This window comes from Nannobrachium achirus, assembly GCF_963921795.1.
Source record: "Nannobrachium achirus genome assembly, chromosome: 7".
NCBI classification, from domain to species: domain Eukaryota; kingdom Metazoa; phylum Chordata; class Actinopteri; order Myctophiformes; family Myctophidae; genus Nannobrachium; species Nannobrachium achirus.
In genome coordinates this window covers 4776576-4803437 of record NC_137816.1, presented here as the reverse complement: position 1 = coordinate 4803437, position 26862 = coordinate 4776576, and the positions used below count along the sequence as shown (strand labels likewise).

Here is a 26862-nt window from a genome sequence, read left to right as displayed (position 1 = left end):
CTGTATAAAATAATACATTATAACTGTTAACTGTATAAAAAAAATACAATACCTGTTTAACATAATAGATTATAAATGCTGTTAACTGGTGGGATAGTATAGCAGGAAGCTGGCACAGATAAATAAGTCACACCATGTGTTCTTTGGTGGCTCTTTGAGGAAGAAACCACAGATACTTATGACGTCAAGCTGTCATCGTGGGTTGATGAATTAATGTTGTTGTTGTATCCCTGCTTGTTCCTGTTGGCTTGGACACACACACACACACACACACACACACACACAACACACACACACACACACACACACACACACACACACACACACACACACACACACACACACACACTTCTTACATTCAGGAAGTCTGTCTCTAATTAACAGCCACCTGGCAAATGATATCTTTTGGTCGCATGTGAACGGTGAAGACACGAGGAAGTAAACTCACAATCACACTACTAAAGAAAACACATTTAGCAGTAGCTGTCAATCTGTCATCGCATTTTGATGAAATGTGTGTGTGTGTGTGTGTGAGAGAGAGAGAGAGAGAGAGAGAGAGAGAGAGAGAGAGAGAGAGAGAGAGAGAGAGAGAGTCACTTCATTGACCAAGGTACCCTAAGGCAGTGATGAATAGTACTGTAATAATTACTAGAGAATCTCCATGTATTTTCAGCTCTTTATAAATAGAAAATGCATATTTATTTAACCAATTAATATCAATTGTATCACATTTTAGGGCCTTCTAAATACAATACTGTTCTAACAGACCTGGTTGGCAGGTATTTTAGGCCGACATGTTTGTGCCAGCGTGGGTGATTAGTTCTTCACCGCCTCGTCTTGATGATTTAAACATGAAATAAAGGGCGGCTATAATCGATAACAGGCTCAATGACAAGCCCAAATGCTTGGGCTTGGTAATTTTAAGCTGTTGGGACCAACAGGAGTTGGAACCATGGGGCAGTCCCCCATCCAGCCAGGTCGCTCATTCCTGTTCATTCTGACGCTTGGCGCCAGAATGGGTTGTTATTGAGTTTGATGCACGCGGGTACGCATGTGCATATGTGTGCACCTTAAGACTCCACCATGCAGTAAACCACTGCACGCACACGCACACGCACACGCACACACACACACACACACACACACACACACACACACACACACACACACACACACACACACACTTCTTACATTCAGGAAGTCTGTCTCTAGTCGTCATAAATCTACCATGACAGCTGGGGTTCTTTTAAATTAAAGAACTAATCTGATTGATGCAGAGCCAAATGAGGAATGTCACTTACAGCCACGTGACTCAGCGGTAGGTGAGAAATGTCACATACTGCCACCTGGCAAATGATGTCGTTTGGTCGCATGTGAACGGTGAAGACACGAGGAAGTAAACTCAAAAGCCCAAGCCCAAATGCTTGGGCTTGGTGAATTTTAACCTGTTGGGACCAACGGGAGTTGGAACCATGGAGCAGTCCCCCATCCAGCCAGGTCGCTCATTCCTGTTCATTCTGACGCTTGGCGCCAACCGCTTACCAGAACTGTGAATGGGTTGTTATTGATTGACTGTGAGTTTGATGCACGCGGGTATACGCATGTGCACCTTAAGACTTCACTCCACCTTCACTCCACCATGCAGAAAACCACTGCACGTGCGTGCGCGCACACGCATGCACACGCACACACACACACACACACACACACACACACACACACACACACACACACACACACACACACACACACACACACACACACACACACACACACACACACTCAGGAAATCGTCCAGTAGTGTTGAGCAGCACTATGAGACTATGAGGTAAATAAAAAAAGTGTCTCTTACTTTGAAAACTGGACAGTTTTTAGAGGATATCCGATTTCTATTGAAGCCATCTTGACACTGGTCGAAAGTAAACAAAACAACAGACAAGGATTAAAGGCAAGATTTAGGCAAAACGTAATATACAATATGAAAACCATGCTCTTGTGACCGACACAATACACACACTTTGAAAGTGTGCTCTCTTTTGACCTCTACACTGTAGGTGAGTTGTTAATTGCGACCGTAAGGTCGCAGTTTAGTATCAAAACCTCCACCGGCCGTCCGTCACGTCCGTCACGTCACACGTCACACCTTTGCCCTGCTCATATCTGGGCTCGTTTGTGTATTGTATGACATCACGCCACATCATCGGCTGAGGACTGTGTGATGTCATCATATCTCCATATATGGAGACATAAGTTGCTCATGCCCAAATATGGGCTGGTGAGGTCAGACTTAGTGTGATGCGTAGGTTATCTCCATATATGGAGATTCAACTTCAATGAGTAACCATGGCAAATCACACCGTACACAAATGACCCTTATATAAGACCGGCATTATCTACCGACAGCTGCTATAAGCCAACCCTGGCGATAAGGTCTGAGTCGAAGAAATGCTTCTTTCCTGGCAAGAATTGCCCCTTTATACTGTAGGGCTCGTTTGTGTATTGTATGACATCACGCCACATCATCGGCTGAAGACTGTGTGATGTCATCATATCTCCATATATGGAGACATAAGTTGCTCATGCCCAAATATGGGCTGGTGAGGTCAGACTTAGTGTGATGCGTAGGTTATCTCCATATATGGAGATTCAACTTCAATGAGTAACCATGGCAAACTGTCAACTGCCCGTATGTCTTGATAATTGGTAAAACAAACTTTTGGCCTATGTGTGGAGATAAGCGACCAACGGTCGCTTATCTCCCGATTAGGGAGTCTTACTGGTTATATGCTGACTACAGAACTGTAATACAGTATGCACAATCTCCACTGCATTGTTGTCAATTAAAATAAGCAGTCTGCCGTCATATGTATTTGTCTTAACGGATTTCTTGATTTTTAATGCTCCAAAAACATTCATATGGCTCTGTCTGTTGTTGTTTTTTACGTCCGGTGACACCTGTCCAGGAGAGGTCTGGGACACGCCTCCTCAGGAGACTTGGCTCAGAGATCTGAATCCATTTGATTTGGCGTTAGGAACCCGCTGCGACCGCAAGCCCTTGCTGACCACGACCCCAACCTTCTGCATGAATGGCATATGCCAGGTGTCTTCAACGTTTTCAGGCCAAGGACCCCTTAGTTCAGAGAGAGATGAAGCAGGAACCCCCACAACCTGTTAATAGATGCCATATAGTTTCATCGTTTGACAGCACAATCATCAGTGTATTTTGGATTCATGTCAATTTGTGTTTTCAGATATTTAACCACTGTCAATACTTCTAAAACTTGACCTTTCACTCTGTACTTAGTCTGATCTTTTCCCCCTCTACACCAAAGCTCAAAGCCGAAAATAGGCGATCTACAAGCTCACAACGCCTCGCAGCTTGTAGATCTGCTATTTTTGGCTAAAGTTCTCCCAATATGGACACTAGGGTTCAAGTGGTTAATATTAAAAAGGAGGAAAAAAAGATCATCCAAATCACACAAAGATTTGGAGGACCCCCTGTAGTAACTCTGAGGACCCCCTAGGGGTCCCGGACCCCCTGTTGAAGACCCCTGGCATATGCTCTAACATTTCTCAAAGTCTACACCAGGGCTTTATAAACATTATTTTGACTCAGTGCACAGCTGTAAAGAAAGGTTTTCATCCACGGTATCCCTGAATTACACTGTTAATTTTTGGAATCTTACAGTAGGCAATGTCACAGAGAAATACCGGTTTCCGTCAGAACGGACTGAAATGGGCAAGGTTCCAAGGACAGAATTCATTTTCAAGTGTGACTCATGTTGCGCAACCACACTGGTTAGACTGACACAATATGTGGAATTGAGAGGGCCGCCTATGCCCGTGGCAGAGCATATGCCAGATGGGCATAGATGGGCATAAACGGGCACATGTCCGATAAGCTTGAGGATTGGTGGATTGATGAGCTTCACATGACACTTTGACCAGACTATAAGTGGGCCAATTTCCTTGATTGGTCAGGTTTCACTTGTGATATAAAACGGGCGAAGCGGGCGCAAACCTCTAGTAATAATAATAACCAGTAAGACTCCCTAATTGGGAGATAAGCAACCATCAGGTCGCATACACAAACTTTAGAAGGCAATCATAGCCAATCAGGAGGGAATATGGGAAATGGGACAGATCCATGTTGATGACATGACTTTAGAGATACTGTGTACCGCTTTGCGTGATTTTAGGGCAAAATCTGTAGGAGCAGTGTCCAAAAATGTTTTTTGCAAAAATCTGCCTGATGGTGGCGCTAGAAGAGGGTCATGTGAGAAATCAGGGGCAGAGGTTGTGATTTGCCAGTCATTGCGTGATTGTGACCGTCAGGTCGCAGTTACTATGAAAAGCTCCACCGGCTGTCAGTCTGTCACGTAACGTAATGTAACGTAACGTCACGTCACGTCACTTCACGTCACGTCACGTCACGTCACGTCACACTTTTGCCCTAGTCATATCTCTGCCACCGTTGGCCCTATCCATGCCAAACTTTAAACCCATACTCCTTTTATGGCAATTCACAACCTCCACTTCTCACATGGCCCTCTTTTAGCGCCACCATGAGGCTGATCTTTGCAAAACACATTATTGGACACTGCTCCTACAGATTTTGGCCCAAAATCTCACAAAGTGGTACACAGTATCGCTACAGTCAGGTCATCAACATGGATCTGTCCCATTTCCCATATTCCCTCCTGGCTACGATTGCCTTCTAAAGGCCAAAATCTGTGGGAGCAGTGTCCAAAAATGCGTTTTGCAAGAATCGGCCTCATGGTGGCGCTAGAAGGGGGCACATGAGAAATGAGGTGGGCGGAGGTTGTGGTTTGGCAGCCAAGGAGTGTGTGTGCAAAATTTGACTTGGATCAGGGCAACGGTGGTGGAGATATGAGTAGGTCAAAAGTGTGACGTGTGACGTGACAGACAGACAGCCGGTCGAGGTTTTGATAGTAACTGCAACCTGACAGTCGCAACTAGAACTGCACTCTGTCGAGGTGCCAACTAGCTCCTCACGCCTCAGGCAAGCAGAGCGCGCCACGAGGTGCTGTGTGCTGTTGGCCTCATGTCCCTAATGTCTTCACCCGTTAATGAAGTCACCTACATACATACTGTACATTCCCAGAATCCCAGCTGTTTCAGGGCTATTCTTCAAAAAACCCAGTCGCCTTCATACATACCCAGCCCATTACAGTACGTAATAACAACACAAACAACAACCAAAATTTGCTTCACAGATAATAGAAACACATCAGACAACAAGCTTTTTCTGGGTCAAGGTAGGATGGCCGGGGGTCCGCTCTCCATTCAGACATTGACTTCTAATTGTCTGAGTGGCAACACTTCCATAGAGGTTAGGGAACTCTTACCTGTTTAAAATAATAGATTATAAATGCTGTTAACTGGTGGGATAGTATAGAAGGAAGCTGGCACAGATAAATAAGTCACACCATGTGTTCTTTGGTGGCATGTGAAGAGGAAGAAACCACAGATAATTATGAAGTCAAGCTGTCATCATGGGTTGATGAATTAATGTTGTTGTTGTATCCTGCTTGCTCCTGTTGGCTTGGACACACACACACACACACACACACACACACACACACACACACACACACACACACACACACACACACACACACACACTTCTTACATTCAGGAAGTCTGTCTCTAACTCTAGTCGTCATAAATCTACCATGACAGCTGGGGTTCTTTTAAATTAAAAAACTAATCTGATTGATGCACAGCCAAATGAGGAATGTCACTTACAGCCACATGACACAGCGGTAGGTGAGAAATGTCACGTACTGCCACCTGGCAAATGATATCGTTTGGTCGCATGTGAACGGTAATAATTACTAGAAAATCTCCATGTATTTTCAGCTCTTTATAAATAGAAAATGCATATTTTATTTAACCAAATAGTATCACTTGTATCACATTTTAGGGCCTTCTAAATACAGTACTTTTCTAACAGACCTTGTTGGCAGGTATCAATACACTTTTAGGCCGACATCATGTTTGTGCCAGCGTGGGTGATTAGTTCTTCACTGCCTCGTCTTGATGATTTAAACATGAAATAAAGGGCTGCTATGCTCGATAACAGGCTCGACGACAAGCCCAAATGCTTATTGATACCAGGTTGCAACAAATGTGTTATCCAGTTTGTAATGGCTCGGGATTTGAGCCCCATCACTACCCATCTTTAAAAGTTGGCAGAACAAATCAAATAAATGCACCGCATGAGTGGAGATAATAAGTGGGCATCCATCCACAGTTAGCTGGTTGTTGGAGGAAATATCCTCCGAGGGGGGTCCACATGTCAATTTGGGGGTCCTTGATATAGAAAAGGTTTGAGTACCACTGAATGAGGGCATTGATACAACACAAACATGAATGGAAATACAACGCAGTTTCACCCCAACAGTGATGTACCATAGTGTAGTAAAGTATGAACTGAATAAAATGAGGAATGCAATGAATAATAAGTTGTTAATTAAGACCTGGAAAACATCTGTGTCACTTTACATTTTAACTCTTTTCCCGCCGGTTTGTTCTTTCTGCGGCAGAGTCTGTCTGGACAGATGAGGGGTGGCGCGGGTGTGTACCGTAGCAGAAGCTCCCGTAACGCTAGTCTCAAATCTTGAGCAGACATAAACAATAATGGAGGTGGGATCACTTTTTTGGCCGTTTTCTATGCCTGGATCTAGTTTCTGTATTTCTATGCTCTACTACTGGTGCAACCGAGGGACAAACTTCAGCCTGGTGCATTGGGAAGGGAGCGCAGGAAAAGGGAGCGCAGGGAGTGCGAATCTTTGAATATATATTTCTTTATTTAACATTTGTAACTCAAATCTTTCTATCTCGGGGTCCCTGGAACAAAACATTTAGAGATGGGTGTTTGTGGTCAAATACATGTAATTTTAGGGGTCCTTGACATGAAATGGTTTGAGAAGCACTCATCCTAGAAACATACATTTTTCAGAAAACTGGTTTAGAAGACACTCGTAGAATCGTCCTCAGGTGGAGTAGAGTACTGAAGCGACGCACCATATTCTGAGTGTAGTAAAGTAAGAACTGAATAAATTGAGGAATGCAATGAATAATAGATGAGTTTAATTAATAAGTGGTTAATTAATCGAATGGATGGATGATCAGTTTGCTGTTCCCTTGTGTCAGAAGGGCCAACAGGAAAAGATAGAATCTAAAACCTCCACCGGCTGTCTGTCCGTCACACGTCACGTCACACTTTTCCCCTACTCATATCTCCGCCACCGTTGCCCTTATTCATGCCAACCTTCGCAGACACACTCCTTGGCTGCCAAACCACAACCTCCACCCCTCGATTCCTGCAAGACACATTTTTGGACACTGCTCCTACAGAGTTTGCCCTAAAATCAGGCAAAGTGGTACACAGTATATCTAAAGTCATGTCATCAACATGGATCTGTCCCATTTCCCATATTCCCTCCTGATTGGCTAACATTGCCAAAGTTTGTGTATGCGACCTGGCGGTCGCTTATCTCCCAAATAGGGAGTCTTACTGGTGTTTGTGCAGTAACAGTGTTAAACATCTCTATGTTGTGACAGTAATCATTGCTATAGTGATTGTTCAGTAACAGTGTTAAATATCTCTATATTGTGACAGTAATCATAGTGTTCAGTAACAGTGTTAAATAGCTCTATATTGTGATAGTAATAATTGCAATAGAGTGTTTGTTCAGTAACAGGGTTAAACAGCTCTATATTGTGACAGTAATCATTGCTATAGAGTGTTTGTTCAGTAACAGTGTTAAATAGCTCTATATTGTGATAGTAATCATTGCTATATAGTGTTTCTTCAGTGTTAAATAGCTATAACTGTAGTTTAGTTACCTGCTATGAAAGGGATTCTGTAGTTTGGTTACCTGCTATGAGAGGGATTCTGGTGCCTGTAGTTTCCAGGACCACCTCCAGGGGGCAGTGTTTTGCCGTGGGTTCCCTCAGGATGACACAGACCCATGCACAGACCTCGTCTCTCCGGTCCATCTTGTTGCCAAACTGACGCCGTGGATGCACAGCTCAGACACAGACAGCTCGCTGGGGAGGATGGGAGAGAAGGCCAGGCAATGCTGCTGGACCCTGGCTGGGGGCAAACGTTACAAGGTACATACCGTACATTTACTACAGTATAGCCTAGTAAAGTATTTCTTTCTTTCTATTGTATAACACATTTCATTTTGAAATCAAATTATTTCAAGTTTGATAACAAGTTTTACATCCAGACCCAAGGCATGGCCATGGGTTCAACCTTTGCACCCAATTATGCAAACTTATTCATGGGTCACTGGGAATCCAAGTTCATTCAGAACAGAACTGCCTCCTCCCTCCTAAATAAGGTGATTTTTTTGGAAACGATACATTGACGACATATGGTATTTGTTGGTTCAGAAGGCGAACTGGTTGAGTTCAGGCAGTATATTAACAACACACATCCCACTCTGAAACTCTCAATGCAAAAAAAAAAAAAAAAAAAAAAGTACAATACTTGATCCCAAGCTATAAAAAATATCATTACCAAACATTGAAAAACATTGAAATATTTTGAAATGTGATCCTCATTTGAAAAATATAGCTATGTCACCACCAAGGTTTTGCTTTACGAGAGGAATGAACATTAGAGACTCTGTGGTTAAATCACTTTATAGATCACCAGGTACCAGCTCCAACTGGCTGAGGGAAGAGTTGTGTGGCATCCACCCATGTGGTAGATGCACTCACTCACTGCTCAAACACCTCAACCACTAAAGTTTTTTTTGTTTTTTTTGTTTTTTTTATCACCCACACACAGGACAGGAATACAAAATTAAAAGCTTTATCAACTGTAATAACACCCATGTGTTATAAACCATGATATGTATCGCGGCATGTTCCAAATCAGACAACGAGAGACACCTTCCACTGCTAATCCTATAATTTTGTGGATCCTGCCGCTTCGTGTCTCATCTCTGCCCCCTTGTGGACAGATACATTTATTGCTGATCCTTCTGTCTCTGTCTCACATCAAATACCTGTCATTATCAAATAGAATTCCTTCACATCACTTACATAATAATGATCGCACTGCTGTTGTCACTAATCACATTATATCTCCTCAGTCTTCTAGCAGTTTTCCTATCCCAAACTCTGACTCTCCACTCACTAAAGTCGGTTTTAAGACTAGAAAAGTTCTTGGAATAATTCATTTTAATATCAGAAGTCTCAAGTTGAACTATATTAAACTTTTGGTGCAACAGAGTCTGTTGGGTCTGCAAGTTCAACAGACCCAACAGACTCTGTTGCACCAAACAGGGGTTTCAAAGGTTAGCTGACATTTGGTGGGTCAAGAGTAGCCACAATCATTGTAGTTTTGTGTCCACAACGGTTCCAATTTGGGCATACATTTTAGGCGGACTCCTGGGGTTCAAGAGGTTAAAAGTGGATAATCGGCCTAGCTGTTTCCTTGTTTTTGTCACTTTAGATTTGGAGAGAGAGAGAGAGAGAGAGAGAGAGAGAGAGAGAGAGAGAGAGAGAGAGAGAGAGTTATGATTATAGGTTACAGTTCTCTGACCCTCATCCACCAAGAGCAACTAAAAAGTGCACGATCAGTAATGTATCAACCAGGGCAGGAATTTCATGGAGGCCATGAAGGCCATGGCCGCCGTTGCCCCTTAGTTTGGCCTTGTGCCCCCCAAACCAATGACCTGAGGCCTCAGTGGCCTTAATGCCCTAAAGCTGACTGTATCATTTAATCCTCTGTCTCTTTCTTGTCAATATATACAGTAGACATCAGTGTCTCTTTCTTGTCATGTAGACACCAGTGTCTTTTGTTGGCCTTGCCTCTAAAATGTCCAAATTCCAGGCCTGGTATCAACGTCTGCGATGCGAGAGTGTGGTCTAGACTCTAGCCAACACCAGCTCGGGACTCCTGGAACCCTCCACACTCTCCTACCTAACACCAGGGTCTTGAGCTCTACACTACAGTGTTGTTAGCTGAGCTACTGCGCCGCAGTGCATGTACACTACAAGGTGGTGCGCTTCTTGCCTTTCCTGGCTTAGCAACGTCTAATCAGAAACTATTTGGTGCTTCTGTGGGCTACAAATTCCAGGTAAACATCAAACATGGTACCAAACATACCAAACTGTTTTTTAAAACACTGCTGCCCCACAGTGTGCATTTAATGTTAAGGTTAAAAAAAAAAGAAACGAAAACAAAAATGACTTGTAATGTCTCACTGATTATCGAAATAAAACTATTCATTCATTCATTCATTCAATGTACTAAAGTAGTGGACAGGGCTGGTTTCCCATGTCATCACAAAGTCATGCTACCAGCAAGGACCTGTCGAGTAAAAGAAGCCATGCAACACTATATGTTGTCAAAAAGTGATTCAGGATGCTCTGTCTAGATAGAATGATCTTTCTTACTTGAATTGGAAGCCTGATTGTTTGTGAATTTTACATATTATGATTGTGTCTGCACACTCATGGCAAGGATGAGTTAAATTATGTTTTCTCATGCCAATAAAGCTCTTTGAATATTAGTATTATTATTATTTACTTTACTATTTCCAATTTTCAATATGTTTACTTCAACTCCATTGCATCTTAGAGGCTAATATTGTACTTTTACTCCACTACGATTATTTTAAAACTTGAGTTAGGCTACTTTACTGTAGATGTTGATAATTATTACAAAACATACATTAACCACTTCAACCCTATATGCCAGCCATTTAAAAATAGCCAATCTACAAGTTCGCAATGCGTTGCAATGTCTCCTACGGATGCATTTTCTCTATGTTCAGCAGTATACATGCATATTGAAATGTATGGTTATGCTTATAACATGAATTCCCAGTCACACATAAGTAAAATGTACCAATAAAGTGTCACAAACAGAGAAGCATGCTTTGGTAATTTATTTGAACATTCACCTGAGCCCTGCCACGAGGGCTCAGCACTTTTTTTTTTATTAAATCATCAGAGTTAGTAAAAAAGAGACAGTATATATTAGTAGTTATAGGTTTCAACATTATTACAGATCATTGCTCAAATATAATGTATGCGTTATGTCAAATGTCACTCAGGTTCATTGCCCAGTCAAATAGGGTTCACTTCTTGAGTAAGACCCTCTATATCAGGGGCCTTCTTGTTTGTTTTTTTTTTGGTTTCTTTTTCCTTCTTCTTGCATCATCTCCTATAGAGCCTATAGAGATGAAGCAGGGACTCCCACTACACATTGTATAAAATTATGTTTCAGATGATTCCCCCCCCCCCACCATGCTTTTCAAAAATATATATTTTGTATAAATATTGGTCCATAATACGGTTGTATAAGGTTTTAGTCTAAACAACCACTCGGATATTTAAATTTCATGATCTGTCTGTCTCTAATTCCAAGCCATTTCAGATGCAATACCAAAATGCTCTTTGTTGGCGACGGGCACTGTCTTTGGGCTAAAATGTTAATGATACAGAGAAGATTAGCATGGTACCACGATGAGAACCATGTAGAGTCAATCCATTCAAGCCAATTTTAGTACCACTTTATCTCATGGTTCCACCCACATCATAAAAACAGTTTGGGAACGACTGGTCTATAGTATACAGAAGAACACACAGTCTAACCAAAAAAGAAAAGAAAACAAAAGAAACTTTTGCATCTGCAATCTTCCCATCACCTTGATTAATGGGTTATAAGTGGTTATAAATTGGTTCAATATATCTGTTTCGACATAATATATTGAACATTAACCAAACATATTATGTTGGGTTAATTGCCCAGCGGCCCTATAGTGCGGAGGCAACACTAGAGGTCCACCAGAAGGGGGCGGTGTAGCTGAAGTCGTTATGCTTGTCAGACACCACACACATTGCTGCCTTAACCTTCAGTAGATGGCAGCAGCTCATATTTCACCCTTGTCGTCTTCTGGACCTTGTAGATGGCCACTGCACAGATCATGGCGACCACTGTGAGAAGACATCCAGCCACGAAGACCAGGTTCAGGTTCAGGTTCAGGCTGGTAGCTGAGGGAAAACCACAACAACAACAACAACAACAACAACACTGTGAGATCATGCATAATAGAACAACAGTGGGTCAGGACCCATGTGGGTCGCAGACCAATATGTATTGGTTGTGAGTAAATACCCCTTTCGTTCCTACATTTTGTTTATTTCAAAAGATTTTCAAAAAAGTCCCCCCCAAAAATCAAAATTCGTCATATTATGTATTTTTATTTTATAAATAATCCCATTTAAAATACTTTTAAGAAGTAGTGAAAATAGCCGATCTACAAGCTCACAACATGTTACATGGCGACGTGTTGTGAGCTTGTAGATCTTCACTAGTTTGAGTCCCGGGGAGACATCGTTTTGACTTTTTTTCACAGACTTGAGAAAGGTTTCAGAGTCACCTGTGATCTCAGACGACCTTCTCAAGCGCAGGGGACCCTGGGAAATGTAGTGCCTTGCAGTTTGAATGACAGCCTCTCTCTTCCGTCGATGGTTGGCTCCAGACTGAGTGGAGTTGATGCATCCCTTGGAACATCTGGCGTTGGGGTTCCCGGCTTCACACAGCATAACAGAACAGCTGATGTACACCTGAGACAAACACAGTTTAAAACCTTGTTTCTTTGTGGAAATAATTGTACCATCACTTGAGCTAAACAGTTCCCTGTCCACTGTTCCAGCCGCATACCACATAGGCTCTGTGTAGCCTGCAGCGGGTCGCTGGTTCGATTCCCGAGCCCGACCAGATGTCGCTGTGCGTCACTCCCCATCTCTCCCCATTTCCTGTCAGTCTACTAAAGGCAAAAGCCCCAAAACATAAAAAAAAAAAAAACCCTGTTTACCTGATCATGTGATCCTATGAATTTGAAGGCCTCCATTGAAAACTGGAAATGTCTCTCATGGCGTGGTGAAAGAACTTCAACAGTGTGGTCCACGGTACACCTGGTTGGAAACAAGAACAAAACACCTATTGATGCTAAGAGAGTGTGGTGTATATTCTCACAAAAAACAAATAGTATAATTGTATAATTACATAAACATAACATTTTTTGTGCAGTTTAGAACACACAAAAGCAGGCATTTATGTGAGAGAAATTATTTAAAGCAGTAATGAATTCATTGTGTGACAATGTTGCTGTATTCTGTTACGTGGTATTCCCCCTGGCTTGTAACTTACTCAACTGGAAGCTCAAATATCATTAATACTATAATAACAATAACCTAAATCAGAGGTTCCTAGGCTGTTCAATGCCAAGGACCCAGAAATAACCAGGCTGTGATCTCCACTCCCCCCTATTGGGAAACGGCCTAAATATGGCTTAAAAAAAGACTAAAGCGTGTGCATGCGTGTGTGCTGTGTTGTAAACTGCACTCACCCATGTTCTATGATGGAGTAGGCTGGTTGGTAGCTGGGGTTGTCGTACGGCGCAGCTCTGCAGGACACCACAAACAGTTCGGTGTTGTTGAGTGAAGACGAGGCCTCTATCTCCATGTAGATCTTGTCCCCTACGTCGTACTCCAGTGGATAGGTGCGGGGGTCCATCATGGAGGTGAAACGCCGGCTGTGAAAGAACTCAAACTGGTAGGTGAACGTACCGAAGCCCTTCTCCTGGACCGTGACGTTGTTTCTGTGGACGCTGTAACTCAGGGTCACGTTGCCAGTCTTGGGGTACTGGCAGTAGACCTCCACCTCCAACAGGTGCGTGCGGGTGATGACGTCACTGGTGTTGTCAACGGTGGTGATGGCATTTTTGAAGATGAGGTTCTCGTCATCCTCCTGTACGCAGGAGATTTTAGTTTAGTCTAACCCAGTGGTTATGAAGATAGGAGTTTAGTCTGACCCAGTCGTTCTGAAGGTAAGAGTTTAGTATAACCCAGTAATACAGTATCTGACTTAAAGTCCTGTTCGCAATTTGGTGTTAGGGGAGTTTCTCACCTGAACTGAGTCAGTGGGTCCCTAGACATGAAAAATCACAGAGGTGCTCGTCCGCCATAGTGCCAGGAATGGCGCAATGGCCAAATCAAATATGGCTGCCATCGGCTATGATGAAAATCCAACTTTTCTGTTTCTGGGTGTATATGCACATGTAATACCTCTATTTGGACTAACTGTGGTGTGGGGAATTCATTTCTGATATTGTTTTGACCATTTTGGGTGATTTGGACCTCAAAAGGTCATGGTCAAGGTCATTTTGCTATTCCGAAGACCGTGGGCCATAACTTGGCCATTGTTAGGAGTAAAAACAGGTGCAGTAGGTCTAAATCAACTAATGCTGACATGTATAATTCATTTCTGACATTGTTTTGATCATTAAGGATCATCTTGTCTTTGAAATATCAATGTCAATGCCATTTTCTAAAAACGATTTTGTTCATTACTTGCACTTTTATAGTATTTTTTGTAAGTTTGTTACTATTTTATAGTAAGTTTGTTTTGTTTATAACAAAAGACATACTAGTGGGAAATACAACAAGTAAACATCCACATTTAACTTTAAAGGGGGGTTTTAAATGGGTGTTTAAATGAGCAAATAAGACTATTTACGAATAAAAGTGACAAATAAAATCACACAACAAAAGCACACACAAAATTAAATAACAATTTCCAAAGTGCACCATATTGGGATTGTGTGCATCCAAGTTAGTATGATGTGTTTTTACAGGATGTATTCAGCAAGGCAGCCATATCCTCGAGAGTCGAAGTGTTCCTTGCATCCGTCCATGTTCCATTGGTTCTAGTCTTTCCTCAGGTTCCTTGGCTGTTGCAAGCAGGTGGCAAGACATGCACTAGAAAGGTGCCTTGTTGGTCTCAGGCAGCAGTTGTACTTCTCTGCTACCAATGCTGTCTTGTTCTGTCAAGGTCTTTGCCTCTCCAAAGTTTGTTAGATATTGTATTCGGTCAGAAGCCATAGCTGCATGCTTAGTCCCCACCTGGCCCATGCAGTCATCTCCAGTTTCCAAGGCATATGTCCCCTGATCACTGTCTTGGCTAGTGGTGCTCCAAGATGAGAGACTGCTTGATGCTGTAGAAGCATGTGCCGCTGCACACCTAGTGCCATACTGCTACCAGATCTACTTAATCCCCAGTGCTTGGAAGTATCACTACGACAACTCTCTGGGGTCCACTCATAATCCTGGCGACCCATTATTCCCTCCATTAGGTTAGGGTTATGGGTAGGTTTAGTTATAATAGGGCCAGTTGACTCCACATGTACCAGCAGCTTGGTGACAGCCTCCTCAATCTAGTTCAATCTTTGGGATCTCTTCATCTCCAGCCCCTTTTGCAGGGAGCCACTCATCATCATCAGAGATAACAGAGTCGATAGACGCACCCATCCCTCATCAACTTTACACATTCTGGGTGTCTGAGGTGAACAAACAGCTCTCCAGCTGTGTGTTCGGAATATGGTGGCCATTCAAGCTTGTGGCGATGTAGGTAGAACGGCTGCCTTGGAATCTGAAGGTTCCAGGGTCGATTTATGTCTCCTCCTGCTTATTTGTCGAAGTGTGCTTAAGCAAGACACTGAACCCCTAACTGCTCCCGATGAGCACCTTGCATGGTTTCTTGGTGTGAATGTATGTGTGAATGTGTGTGTTAATGGGTGAATGTGAAATACATTGTACAGCGCTTTGGAGAAGAGCGCTATATACTGTAAATGCAGTCCATTTACCATTATCAGCTCTGTTGTCTCTGTTGATGATGTCGCTAGTGGAGAAGAGATCCCAGACATCTTGAATAGGATTAAGGAGGCTGACACCTGGTGCATGTACAGCCTCCATTATAACTAAGCCTATCCCTAACCTTCACTAACCTAATGGTCAGAATAATGGGATGTCGGAACTATGAGCGGACCCCAGAGAGTTGTTGTCTCCTTCACATTACTGCTATACTACACCCCATATTTCCAAGCACTGGGGATGAAGGAGATCTGGCAGCAGTATGGCACTGGTGAGACTCACTTGCACTGCATCAAGCAGTCTCATCTTGGAGCACCACTAGCCAAGACAGTGATCAAGGCACATATGCCTTGGAGACAGGAGATGACTGCATGGGCCAGGTGAGGATTAAACATGTAGTTATGGCTTCTGACCGAGTACAATGTCTAACAAACTTTGGAGAGGCAAAGACCTTGACAGAACAAGACACAGTATTGGTAGCAGAGAAGTACAACTGCTGAGACCAACAAGGCACCTTTCTAGCGCATTTCTTGCCACCTGCTTGAACAGCCAAGGAACCTGAGGAAAGACTAGAACCAATGGAACATGGAACAGGGCATGACATAAAGGCTTGTCCTGTTGTCCGGGACAAGTGCCCATACTATGGAGTGGAGGGAGCAAGGGGGGTCATTAGCCGTCCTTTTGTTATTATTTCAATGTATGAAATTTTTATCCGGACAAGTGACTTTTGTCTCCGGACAAGTGAATGGGAAATATACTTGTCCAAAGGACAACTGCCTCAAAAAGTCAATGTCAAGCTCTGATGGATGGAAGGAGCACTTTGACTTTAGTACACTCCTGCCATTTCTGAAGCAAGACACTCGACACTGATGGAGTTCTGTGCATCATATTTTGCCATGGAACAATGCCAAATCAATCCTGTAAAAACACCTCATACTAACTTGCATGCACACAATCCCAATATGGTGCACTTTGAGGGAAATTGTTATTTAATTGTGTGTGTGATTTTGTTGTGTAATTTTATTTGTCACTTTTATTCGTAAATAGTCTTATTTGCTCATTTAAACACCCATTTTAAACCCCAATTTAAAGTTAAATGTGGATGCTTACTTGTTGTATTTCTCACTAGTATGTCTTTTGTTATAAACAAAACAAACTTACTATAAAATAGTAACAAACTTTCACAAAATACTATAAAAGTGCAAGTAATGAACAAAATCGTTTTTGAAAAAAGGCATTGACATTGATATTTCAAAGACAAGATGATCCTTAATGGTCAAAACAATGTCATAAATGAATTATACATGTCAGCATTAGTTGATTTAGACCTACTGCACCTGTTTTTACTCCTAACAATGGCCAAGTTATGGCCCACGGTCTTCGGAATAGCAAAATGACCTTGACCATGACCTTTTGAGGTCCAAATCGCCCAAAATGGTCAAAACAATATCAGAAATGAATTCCCCACACCACAATTAGTCCAAATAGAGGTATTACATGTGCATATACACCCAGAAACAGAAAAGTTGGATTTTCATCATAGCCGATGGCAGCCATATTTGATTTGGCCATTGCGCCATTCCTGGCACTATGGCGGACGAGCACCTCTGTGATTTTTAATGTCTAGGGACCCACTGACTCAGTTCAGGTGAGAAACTCCCCTAACACCAAATTGCGAACAGGACTTTAAGCCAGATACTGGATTACAGTGGTTATGAAGATAGGAGTTTAGTCTGACCCAGTCGTTCTGAAGGTAAGAGTTTAGTCTGACCCAGTGGTTATGAAGTTAGGAGTTTAGTCTGACCCAGTGGTTATGAAGATAAGAGTTTAGTCTAACCCAGTGGTTATGAAGATAGGAGTTTAGTCTGACCCAGTCGTTCTGAAGGTAAGAGTTTAGTCTGACCCAGTCGTTCTGAAGATAGGAGTTTAGTCTGACCCAGTCGTTCTGAAGGTAAGAGTTTAGTCTAACCCAGTGAAGATAAGAGTTTAGTCTGACCCAGTAGTTATGAAGATAAGACTTCAGTCTAACCCAGTAGTTACTAGAGTTTAGTCTGATCCAGTAGTTCTGAAGGTAAGAGTTTAGTATAACCCAGTGGTTATGAAGATAGGAGTTTAGTCTGACCCAGTCGTTCTGAAGGTAAGAGTTTAGTCTGACCCAGTGGTTATGAAGTTAGGAGTTTAGTCTGACCCAGTGGTTATGAAGATAAGAGTTTAGTCTAACCCAGTGGTTATGAAGATAGGAGTTTAGTCTGACCCAGTCGTTCTGAAGGTAAGAGTTTAGTCTGACCCAGTCGTTCTGAAGATAGGAGTTTAGTCTGACCCAGTCGTTCTGAAGGTAAGAGTTTAGTCTAACCCAGTGAAGATAAGAGTTTAGTCTGACCCAGTAGTTATGAAGATAAGACTTCAGTCTAACCCAGTAGTTACTAGAGTTTAGTCTGATCCAGTAGTTATGAACAAACAACTTGGATTAAAGTGATACCAACGTTGAACACTGGAGTCTGTTTGCAGCCTGATTGCATAAGCATTGTTGCATTGTTATTTGTAGTTGTCCATTTCTCTCTCTCTCTCTCTCTCTCTCTCTCTCTCTCTCTCTCTCTCTCTCTGTGTGTCTGTGTGTCTGTCTGTCTGTCTGTCTGTCTGTCTATCTGTCTGTGTGTGTGTGTGTGTGTGTGTGTGTGTGTGTGTGTGTGTGTGTGTGTGTGTGTGTGTGTGTGTGTGTGTGTGTGTGTGTGTGTGTGTGTGTGTGTGTGTGTGTGTGCGCGCGCGCATGTGTAAGTGCGTGTCTGACAGGTTGGCGGAAGACAGACAGACAGACAGACAGACAGACAGACAGACAGACAGACAGACAGACAGACAGATCACATTCCTTAAAGAGGCAGTGCAACAGAACAATACATATAACACAACTCTCTAGTACCACAGCCCCATTACATAACTATGTGTAAAACTAACCTTTAGTAAATGCACAAAGTTGTAAAGTAGAACAGATGTGACCAACTAGCATCCAGGTATGACTTTGTTACCTCAATTTCAGTACCACAGCCACTGAGGGGGATCACTGCTATGATGTGAGTGCTGTTTTGTTGGCTTTCCAGACTGCAGGCTACGTTGCTTGGATCATTGAGTCGCAGAAGTCCTTCAAGTCCCCTGAATGAGGATTTGTTCACCTCTACTGTCATGGCGGTCTCATCGCAAATCACATTGGCTTTCACTGAAATGAAAGGTTTCCAGAAGATCATGATGATAATAATAGCTAACCCACGTGGGTTGTTCATTTGTTTTAGATTTAGTATCATAATTTTGTTAGACTTACGAGACAGTGGTTCTGTGGTAGTGCCTGGGGGCCATGGTTGTAGGCGTTGCAGTTGGAGATAACAAAAATGACTCATCAAACCACTTCCTCAGATTTCTGAATTTGAAATATGATGCAGTAGTAAACAGGTGTTACGTTTCACCCACCATTTGAGACAGAGACGATGACACAGCGAAGCTCCGACTGATATTTGTCCGCACTGTGAAAACAAACACATTTTAGTTATTAAAAAGAAGTGACGCAATAACTTGACACCCCCCCCCCCCAAAAAAAAAATAAATAAATTAGGTAGCAAACAGAACAAACATGAACTATAGTAAACGTAATACTTTGTTTACTGGTACAACACTATGAAGATTAGAGTTTACAAAACATTTCAGTTAACATTTTCTATTTATTCATTTATTTATTTATTTATTTTTCTCCTGAGCATATGTACTGCATAGTACTGTGTTCTATCCGTCTGTCAATGGTTTCCAGTGTAAATAAGTCAAGTGCTTTCCTAGGATCTCCTTTTAGTTGACTTGGTACCAGTGAACTGTACCGTCATGAAACTGTACCGTAACCGTACTTCTTTCTATGCAAACTTCTAATAAAGTCTTCAATCAATACATTTTCTCAGTGGTGATTTTTTTTCTTTATCCAACCAATGATATGGTAGGATCTCTGCTATACAGATTTTGTAGATCTCAATAGCACTAACACAAACAGGGAGAACTACTTACTACAAATAACACATTGCTTTTATCATCATGCTCTTGTAAAAAAAAAAATAATAATAATATTTTAACTTATCTAATGACACAGTAAAATAATACTCTATAAGTCTAAGACAATAGGAAAAGTAAAATGGGCAGACAGACAGACAGACAGACAGACAGACAGACAGACAGACAGACAGACAGACAGACAGACAGAAAGAAAGGAAGATCATTTAAATAAAGCTGACCTGTTGGTCTGAGCAACAAAGCAGACAGGGTGATGTTCTCCAACCTCTGACTGTGATGCTGTCCATCTCAGGATGAACTGTCCCTGTGCTGGTACAGTCAGGATCATGTTGTGGGGTCCACTGAACAACAGCTGTGAGACCCTACAACACCACCAGAGAAGAGAACATGGTTCAAACGTTTTAATTTACTTTTTCAGACCTTTAGAAGGGACACCACAGGACAACAAAACACCAACTAAATGACTTCATTCTGTAAGGCAGATGTGCAGAACCCCTTTACACATGGACAAGGACAAAACACACATCTGATACATTAACACCACAGGGCAAAAAAAATCACTTTAAAGGAATGTTATGTTACAGAAAACACTGTGCTGTGTAGTTCTAGGCTGAATGCTACTTTTTACTGTACTGGAGTGGAGGGCCTCAGTCTTGTTGTCTTTTACTCACGTGGCCTGTGTTGCCTGTGTGTTGATGGTGATTTCCAGTCTGTGTCCAACATGGGTGTAGAGCCGTGCTCTGTTAGCCGGGGTGGGAGGCAGGAACCTGGGTAGATACCGTCCCTCTGTACAGCTGGGTACTGATCCATACACTGAACACAAAGGGGAAATATAAACAATTTAACAGCTTTACGTTTTAATATGTTAGATTATTGGTTTACTTTGATTATCCATTCACTTTATTAGCACATTAACTGGTTGAGTTGCCAGGAACACCTAAGAAAATAGACCACTAGGGGTCAGTTTTTAGATATAAAAAGATATATTGATTCTCTGAACTAAGTATGATATGATGGAAATGTACACTACATGTGCGAAACAAAAATAAATGAAATGAAATGAAATGAAAGATGAACTAAGGGTTTAACTGTGTACCGTCGACAGCAAACTGTAGAGGTATATAGGAGAGAGAGTTGCGGGGAGGGTAAGTGGTCTGAGATCCTCCAATGTTTGTGACGGTGATGGACTGGAGGGGATGGTCCACCACATGCAACTCGACAACATAGGTACCCGCATTACTGCTGCTGGTGGCAGCAAATGACAACATGCAATTCTGAAAGAGGGGAGAAGGAACACAGGACAGGAAGAGTACAAAAACAAACCAGGAGAAATAATGGGTCACATTTTTAAGAGGTGTAGAGAAAAACAGTACAGACTAATTATGACAGTAATCATGATTATTGCGACCGTAGGTCGCATTTACTACCAAAACCTCCACCGGCTGTCTGTGAGTGAGTCAGTGAGTCCGTCACACTTTTGCTCTGCTCATATCTCCACAACCGTTGCCCCCATCCATGCCAAATTTTGCACACACACTCCTTGACTGCCAAACTACAACCTCCAAGGACCCCCGGAGCCCCAGGGATGGGGGACCCCCAGATGTAAAAAATGACCAAATGTGCTCACACCTCACACGTCACACTTTTTCCCTGCTTATATCTCCGCACCCGTTGACCCGATCCATGCCAGATTTTACACACACACTCCTGGGGGACCCCCAGATGTAAAAAATTACCAAATGTGCAAAAATGACCAAATGACCACCCCAACGGGGCTGCTCGCGGGGAATTCCCGGGGACCACCGACTCCTGGTGCTCCAGAATGGATGCAAAAGTGGTGGCGCCCCCAGTGGAGGACCCCCTGCCACTGCAGCGCACATAAAATGCCGTAACTCGGGCTAGGAGCGTCCGGGAGAGCCGGGGCCGGTACCTATTCGTCCGCCAAGGCAACGCGGAGACCCCACCCCTCATTTCTCACATGGCCCTATTCTAGCGCCACCTTCAGGCCGATTTTTAAAAAACATTTTTGGACACTGCTCCTACAGTTTTTGCCCTAAAATCACGAATATCACTACACAGCATGTCTACACTCATGTCATCAACATGGATCAGGAAGATTTTGGAAAAAGAAATTTTTGCCCTATTTGTGGAGATAAGCCACCTACGGTCGCTTATCTCCCGATTAGGGAGTCTTACTGGTAGTAGAAAATACATGTTTGCGTCAGTATGATGTGATCTGTGTTCTTATTTATCAACTCACTCTTGATATGCTGAGAACAGAAGGAAGAGTACGCCTACGATGACATTGAACCCGGTCTCCATCTGGGTCAAATGCTAACAGGTTGAAGCTTCTCCCACAGTTAGAAGGAACTCTGAGAGACAGAAACAGAACGAAAATAAGAGACAGAGTGAGATTATATAATTAGTTTATTTTCCAATTGTTTTTCGTAGAAGTATCTAGTACAATGTATTATAAATACATAACTATACCTTATGTATAAACAAAATATTTAAATTGGCATGTGTGCAATGCCTGTGTGTCGCGTGTGCGTGCACACACCCCTACTCTGCATGCCTGAGTCAAGCCTACAGTAGTCTGACCAAGAACAGACAGATTTGCTGACTTATAGAACTATGATGTTGATGATGATGTTAGTAATGAGTATAAGAACAAAATAGAAGTGTGTTATGTTACCGTAGTGAAGGTATGATGGTGGTCTGAGGAGACCTGTTGGCTTTCCCAGTGTCTGATCTGGTCCTGAGGTTCACCCACGCAAGAGCATTCCAGTTCCCAATGCTATTTCTGTTACTCTCCCAGGCACTACCTCGTAACCTGTGTGAGATGAGATTATTATTATTAATAATAAAGTGGCTTGGTATTTCTGTCATAATTGTTCGCACATTATGTCAGATGAAGCAATTGAGAAACAAAAATAAATAAATAAATTGTAAAGGAAAAACACATAGGGTGCAACAGTTAATCAAACTATATTGATTATGAATATATATATATATATATATATATATATATATATATACATACATACAGTATATAATGTTATTTAATTAAAGTAATCAATTTACTATCCCTATTTTGGACATGTGACTATAAAAAGAATATATAGGGAAAAAAAGGGGGGGGAAACATGAAAATACTATTTAAAGTCTCATTGTTTTTGTTTGTTGTGTAATAGTGAATCTCTCTTCACTCACACCAAATAGAATTCAGCATTGATGGGAACCCGTCGAGTCATGATTACTTCTCGTTGACACCAGTCTGCGGTTGCCTGCACCGTGTAGGGTCCCTGCAGGGTATCACTGCCACAGGGCCCAGAATTACATTCCCATGTGTCTGAACTTGAGCATGATGCGAAGGCTGTCTTATAGCGCAAAACCACCTGGAATTAGAAGATAAGGATATAAAGGTTATACATTACATGACTTTCATCATGTCTCTGTTTGGTAAAGTTACTAAAACTAAAACCTAACATTGGCCAAGAAATTATGTTTGAAATAATTAGTCTTAAAGCAAGGACGTGTTCTCAATGATTTTAGTTCGTTTTATCAATATAGTTACATTCTTTGTACTTTGTAAGTCACATTGTTACCTTTTTTCCGTTTTCATTATTTAGTTAGAATTAACTATAATAATCTTGACCTGTACCTACCGTCATAGTTCCATCTGCGTGCGTGTCCTTTGGGTCATAGGTGATGACAGTTCCTTGAAACTGCGAGGCTCCTGCATGCTGGGCTCCGCAGAGCAACAGCAACACCACTGCTACTGAAGAGACACTCATGGTTTACTGAGAGAGAATACGATCCACTATGGTGTTTTATACACTCACACACACGCACAGCAAACATCTTGAATATTTGAATTTGGCAGTGGAACAAGACGTTGCTCCGGTGATCAAGGGAGATAAGATGTTTACCTGGTCTGTCTGTCTGTCAAACTGTCAAACTGTGTATAGATCAAAGATTACACATAAGCATGGCATTTATATAACCTCATCCCTTTCAGGCATGGTACTTTGTTTCACTTATTCAGCTGTTGTTTGCTATGTGTGTTCTGTGAATGAATGTACGTACAACTTTTTGGGAAAAGCCTAGAAGAACACCAACTAAAGGTAATAAAAATAAAAGAAAGAAGGAAAGAAAGAAAGAAAGAAAGAAAGAAGAAAGATCTAGTCTGAAATTCTCCTTTAATGACCCAAAAAGTATAGCATGAAAACACAGGTCCTCTCAAATTGTGTGTGACTGGATCCATGATTATTTAATATCGTTACATAATTATTATGTTTGATATTATGTTTAATTCATGTCTGTGTGTTTACAGATCTATAGATTAAAAGCTAAATACTTGGTGAACTTGACCTTTGGTTATGTACCCAACCAGCTTGTACTTCGGGTACTTGTAATGTTGAGCTTCTTCCTGGAGCTGGCTACGGCAGGCCTGACAAACTAACTGGGTCATTTGACCTCCTCCTTCCTCATCTCTATCAGTGACTCTAGTTTCAGGAATTTGATGCACAGCCAAATGAGGAATGTCACTTACAGCCACGTGACACAGCGGTAGGTGAGAATTGTCACGCACTGCCACCTGGCAAATGATATCGTTTGGTCGCATGTGAACGGTGAAGACACGAGGAAGTAAACTCAAAATCAGACTACTAAAGAAAACACATTTAGCAGTAGCTGTCAATCTGTCATCGCATTTTGACGTAATGTTTAAATGATAAAAGTTGTTTACCACAGGAGACGTGCTCAGCGAACATGAAGACTGAGAAAGAGAGAGAGAGAGAGAGAGAGAGAGAGAGAGAGAGAGAGAGAGAGAGAGAGAGAGAGAGACTTCATTGACCGAGGTACCCTAAGGCAGTGATGAATAGTACTGTAATAATTACTAGAGAATCTCCATGTATTTTCAGCTCTTTATAAATAGAAAATGCATATTTATTTAACCAAAAAATAATATCACTTGCATCACATTTCAGGGCCTTCTAAATACAGTACTTTTCTAACAGACCTTGTTGGCAGGTATCAATACACTTTTAGGCCAACATGTTTGTGCCAGAGTGGGTGATTAGTTCTTCACCGCCTCGTCTTGATGATTTAAACATGAAATAAAGGGCTGCTATGCTCGATAACAGGCTCAACGACAAGCCCAAATGCTTGGGCTTGGTGAATTTTAACCTGTTGGGACCAACGGGAGTTGGAACCATGGAGCAGTCCCCCATCCAGCCAGGTCGCTCATTCCTGTTCATTCTGACGCTTGGCGCCAACCGCTTACCAGAACTGTGAATGGGTTGTTATTGATAGACTGTGAGTTTGATGCACGCGGGTACGCATGTGCATGTGCGTGCACCTTAAGACTTCACTCCACCGTGCAGAAAACCACTGCACGTGCGTGCGCGCGCGCACACACACACACACACACACACACACACACACACACACACACACACACACACACACACACACACACACACACACACACACACACACAGGAAATCGTTCAGTAGTGTTGAGCAGCACTATGAGACTATGAGGTAAATAAAAAAAGTGTCTCTTACTTTGAAAACTGGCCAGTTTTTAGAGGATATCCGATTTCTATTGAAGCCATCTTGACACTGGTCGAAAGTAAACAAAACAACAGACAAGAATTAAACGCAAGATTTAGGCAAAACCTAATATACAATATGAAAACCATGATCTTGTGACCGACACAATATACAAACTTTGAAAGTGTGCTCTCTTTTGACCCCGACACTGTAGGTGAGTTGTTAATTATATGCTGACTACAGAACTGTAATACAGTATGCACAGTTAGTTCAGAGAGAGATGAAGTAGGGACCCTCACAACCTGTTAATAGATGCCATATAGTTTCATTGTTTGACAGCACAATCATCAGTGTATTTTGGATTCATGTCAATTTGTGTTTTCAGATATTTAACCACTGTCAATACTTCTAAAACTTGACCTTTCACTCTGTACTTAGTCTGATCTTTTCCCCCACTACACCAAAGCTCAAAGCCGAAAATAGGCGATCTACAAGCTCACAACGCCTCGCAGCGCGAGGCGTTGTGAGCTTGTAGATCTGCTATTTTTGGCTAAAGTTCTCCCAATATGGACACTAGGGTTCAAGTGATTAATATTAAAAAGTAGGAAAAAAAGATCATCCAAATCACACAAAGATTTGGAGGACCCCCTGTAGTAACTCTGAGGACCCCCTAGGGGTCCCGGACCCCCTGTTGAAGACCCCTGGCATATGTTCTAACATTTCTCAAAGTCTACACCAGGGCTTTCTAAACGTTATTTTGACTCAGTGCACAGCTGTAAAGAAAGGTTTTCATCCACGGCATCCCTGAATTACACTGTTCATTTTTTGAATCTTACAGTAGGCAATGTCACAGAGAAATACCGGTTTCCGTCAGAACGGACTGAAAATAGCGTAATATTTGACATTTAACCACTTGAACCCCTGCATCCCTATTCTGGGGGGAAGGTTCCAAGGACAGAATTCATTTGCAAGTGTGACTCATGTTGCGCAACCACACTGGTTAGACTGACACAATATGTGGAATTGAGAGGGCCGTCTATGCCCGTAGCAGAGCATATGCCAGATGGGCATAGATGGGCATAAACGGGCACATGTCCGATAAGCTTGAGGATTGGTGGATTGATGAGCTTCACATGACACTTTGACCAGACTATAAGTGGGCAAATTTCCATGATTGGTCAGGTTTCACTTAATATAAAACGGGCGAAGCGGGCGCAAACCTCTAGTAATAATAATAACCAGTAAGACTCCATAATTGGGAGATAAGCGACCATCAGGTCGCATACACAAACTTTAGAAGGCAATCATAGCCAATCAGGAGGGAATATGGGAAATGGGACAGATCCATGTTGATGACATGACTTTAGAGATACTGTGTACCGCTTTGCGTGATTTTAGGGCAAAATCTGTAGGAGCAGTGTCCAAAAATGTTTTTTGCAAAAATCTGCCTGATGGTGGCGCTAGAAGAGGGTCATGTGAGAAATCAGGGGCAGAGGTTGTGATTTGCCAATCATTGCGTGATTGCGACCGTCAGGTCGCAGTTACTATGAAA

The 26862-nt window shown here is 42.2% G+C and overlaps 1 protein-coding gene across 1 annotated transcript in view; it reads right to left on the bottom strand.

Annotated features, from left to right (window-relative positions):
• The window catches only part of LOC308288068 (ZP domain-containing protein-like), a gene marked incomplete at both ends in the record, with an annotated part of 197220 nt that overhangs the window by 9101 nt on the left and 161257 nt on the right, over positions 1 to 26862 (bottom strand). The window contains 3 exons of the mRNA XM_080729411.1: positions 8011 to 8125; positions 12438 to 12613; positions 13410 to 13810. Coding sequence (XP_080585537.1) covers positions 8011 to 8125; positions 12438 to 12613; positions 13410 to 13810 — 692 coding nt within the window. The remainder of the gene's footprint in view (positions 1 to 8010; positions 8126 to 12437; positions 12614 to 13409; positions 13811 to 26862) is intronic.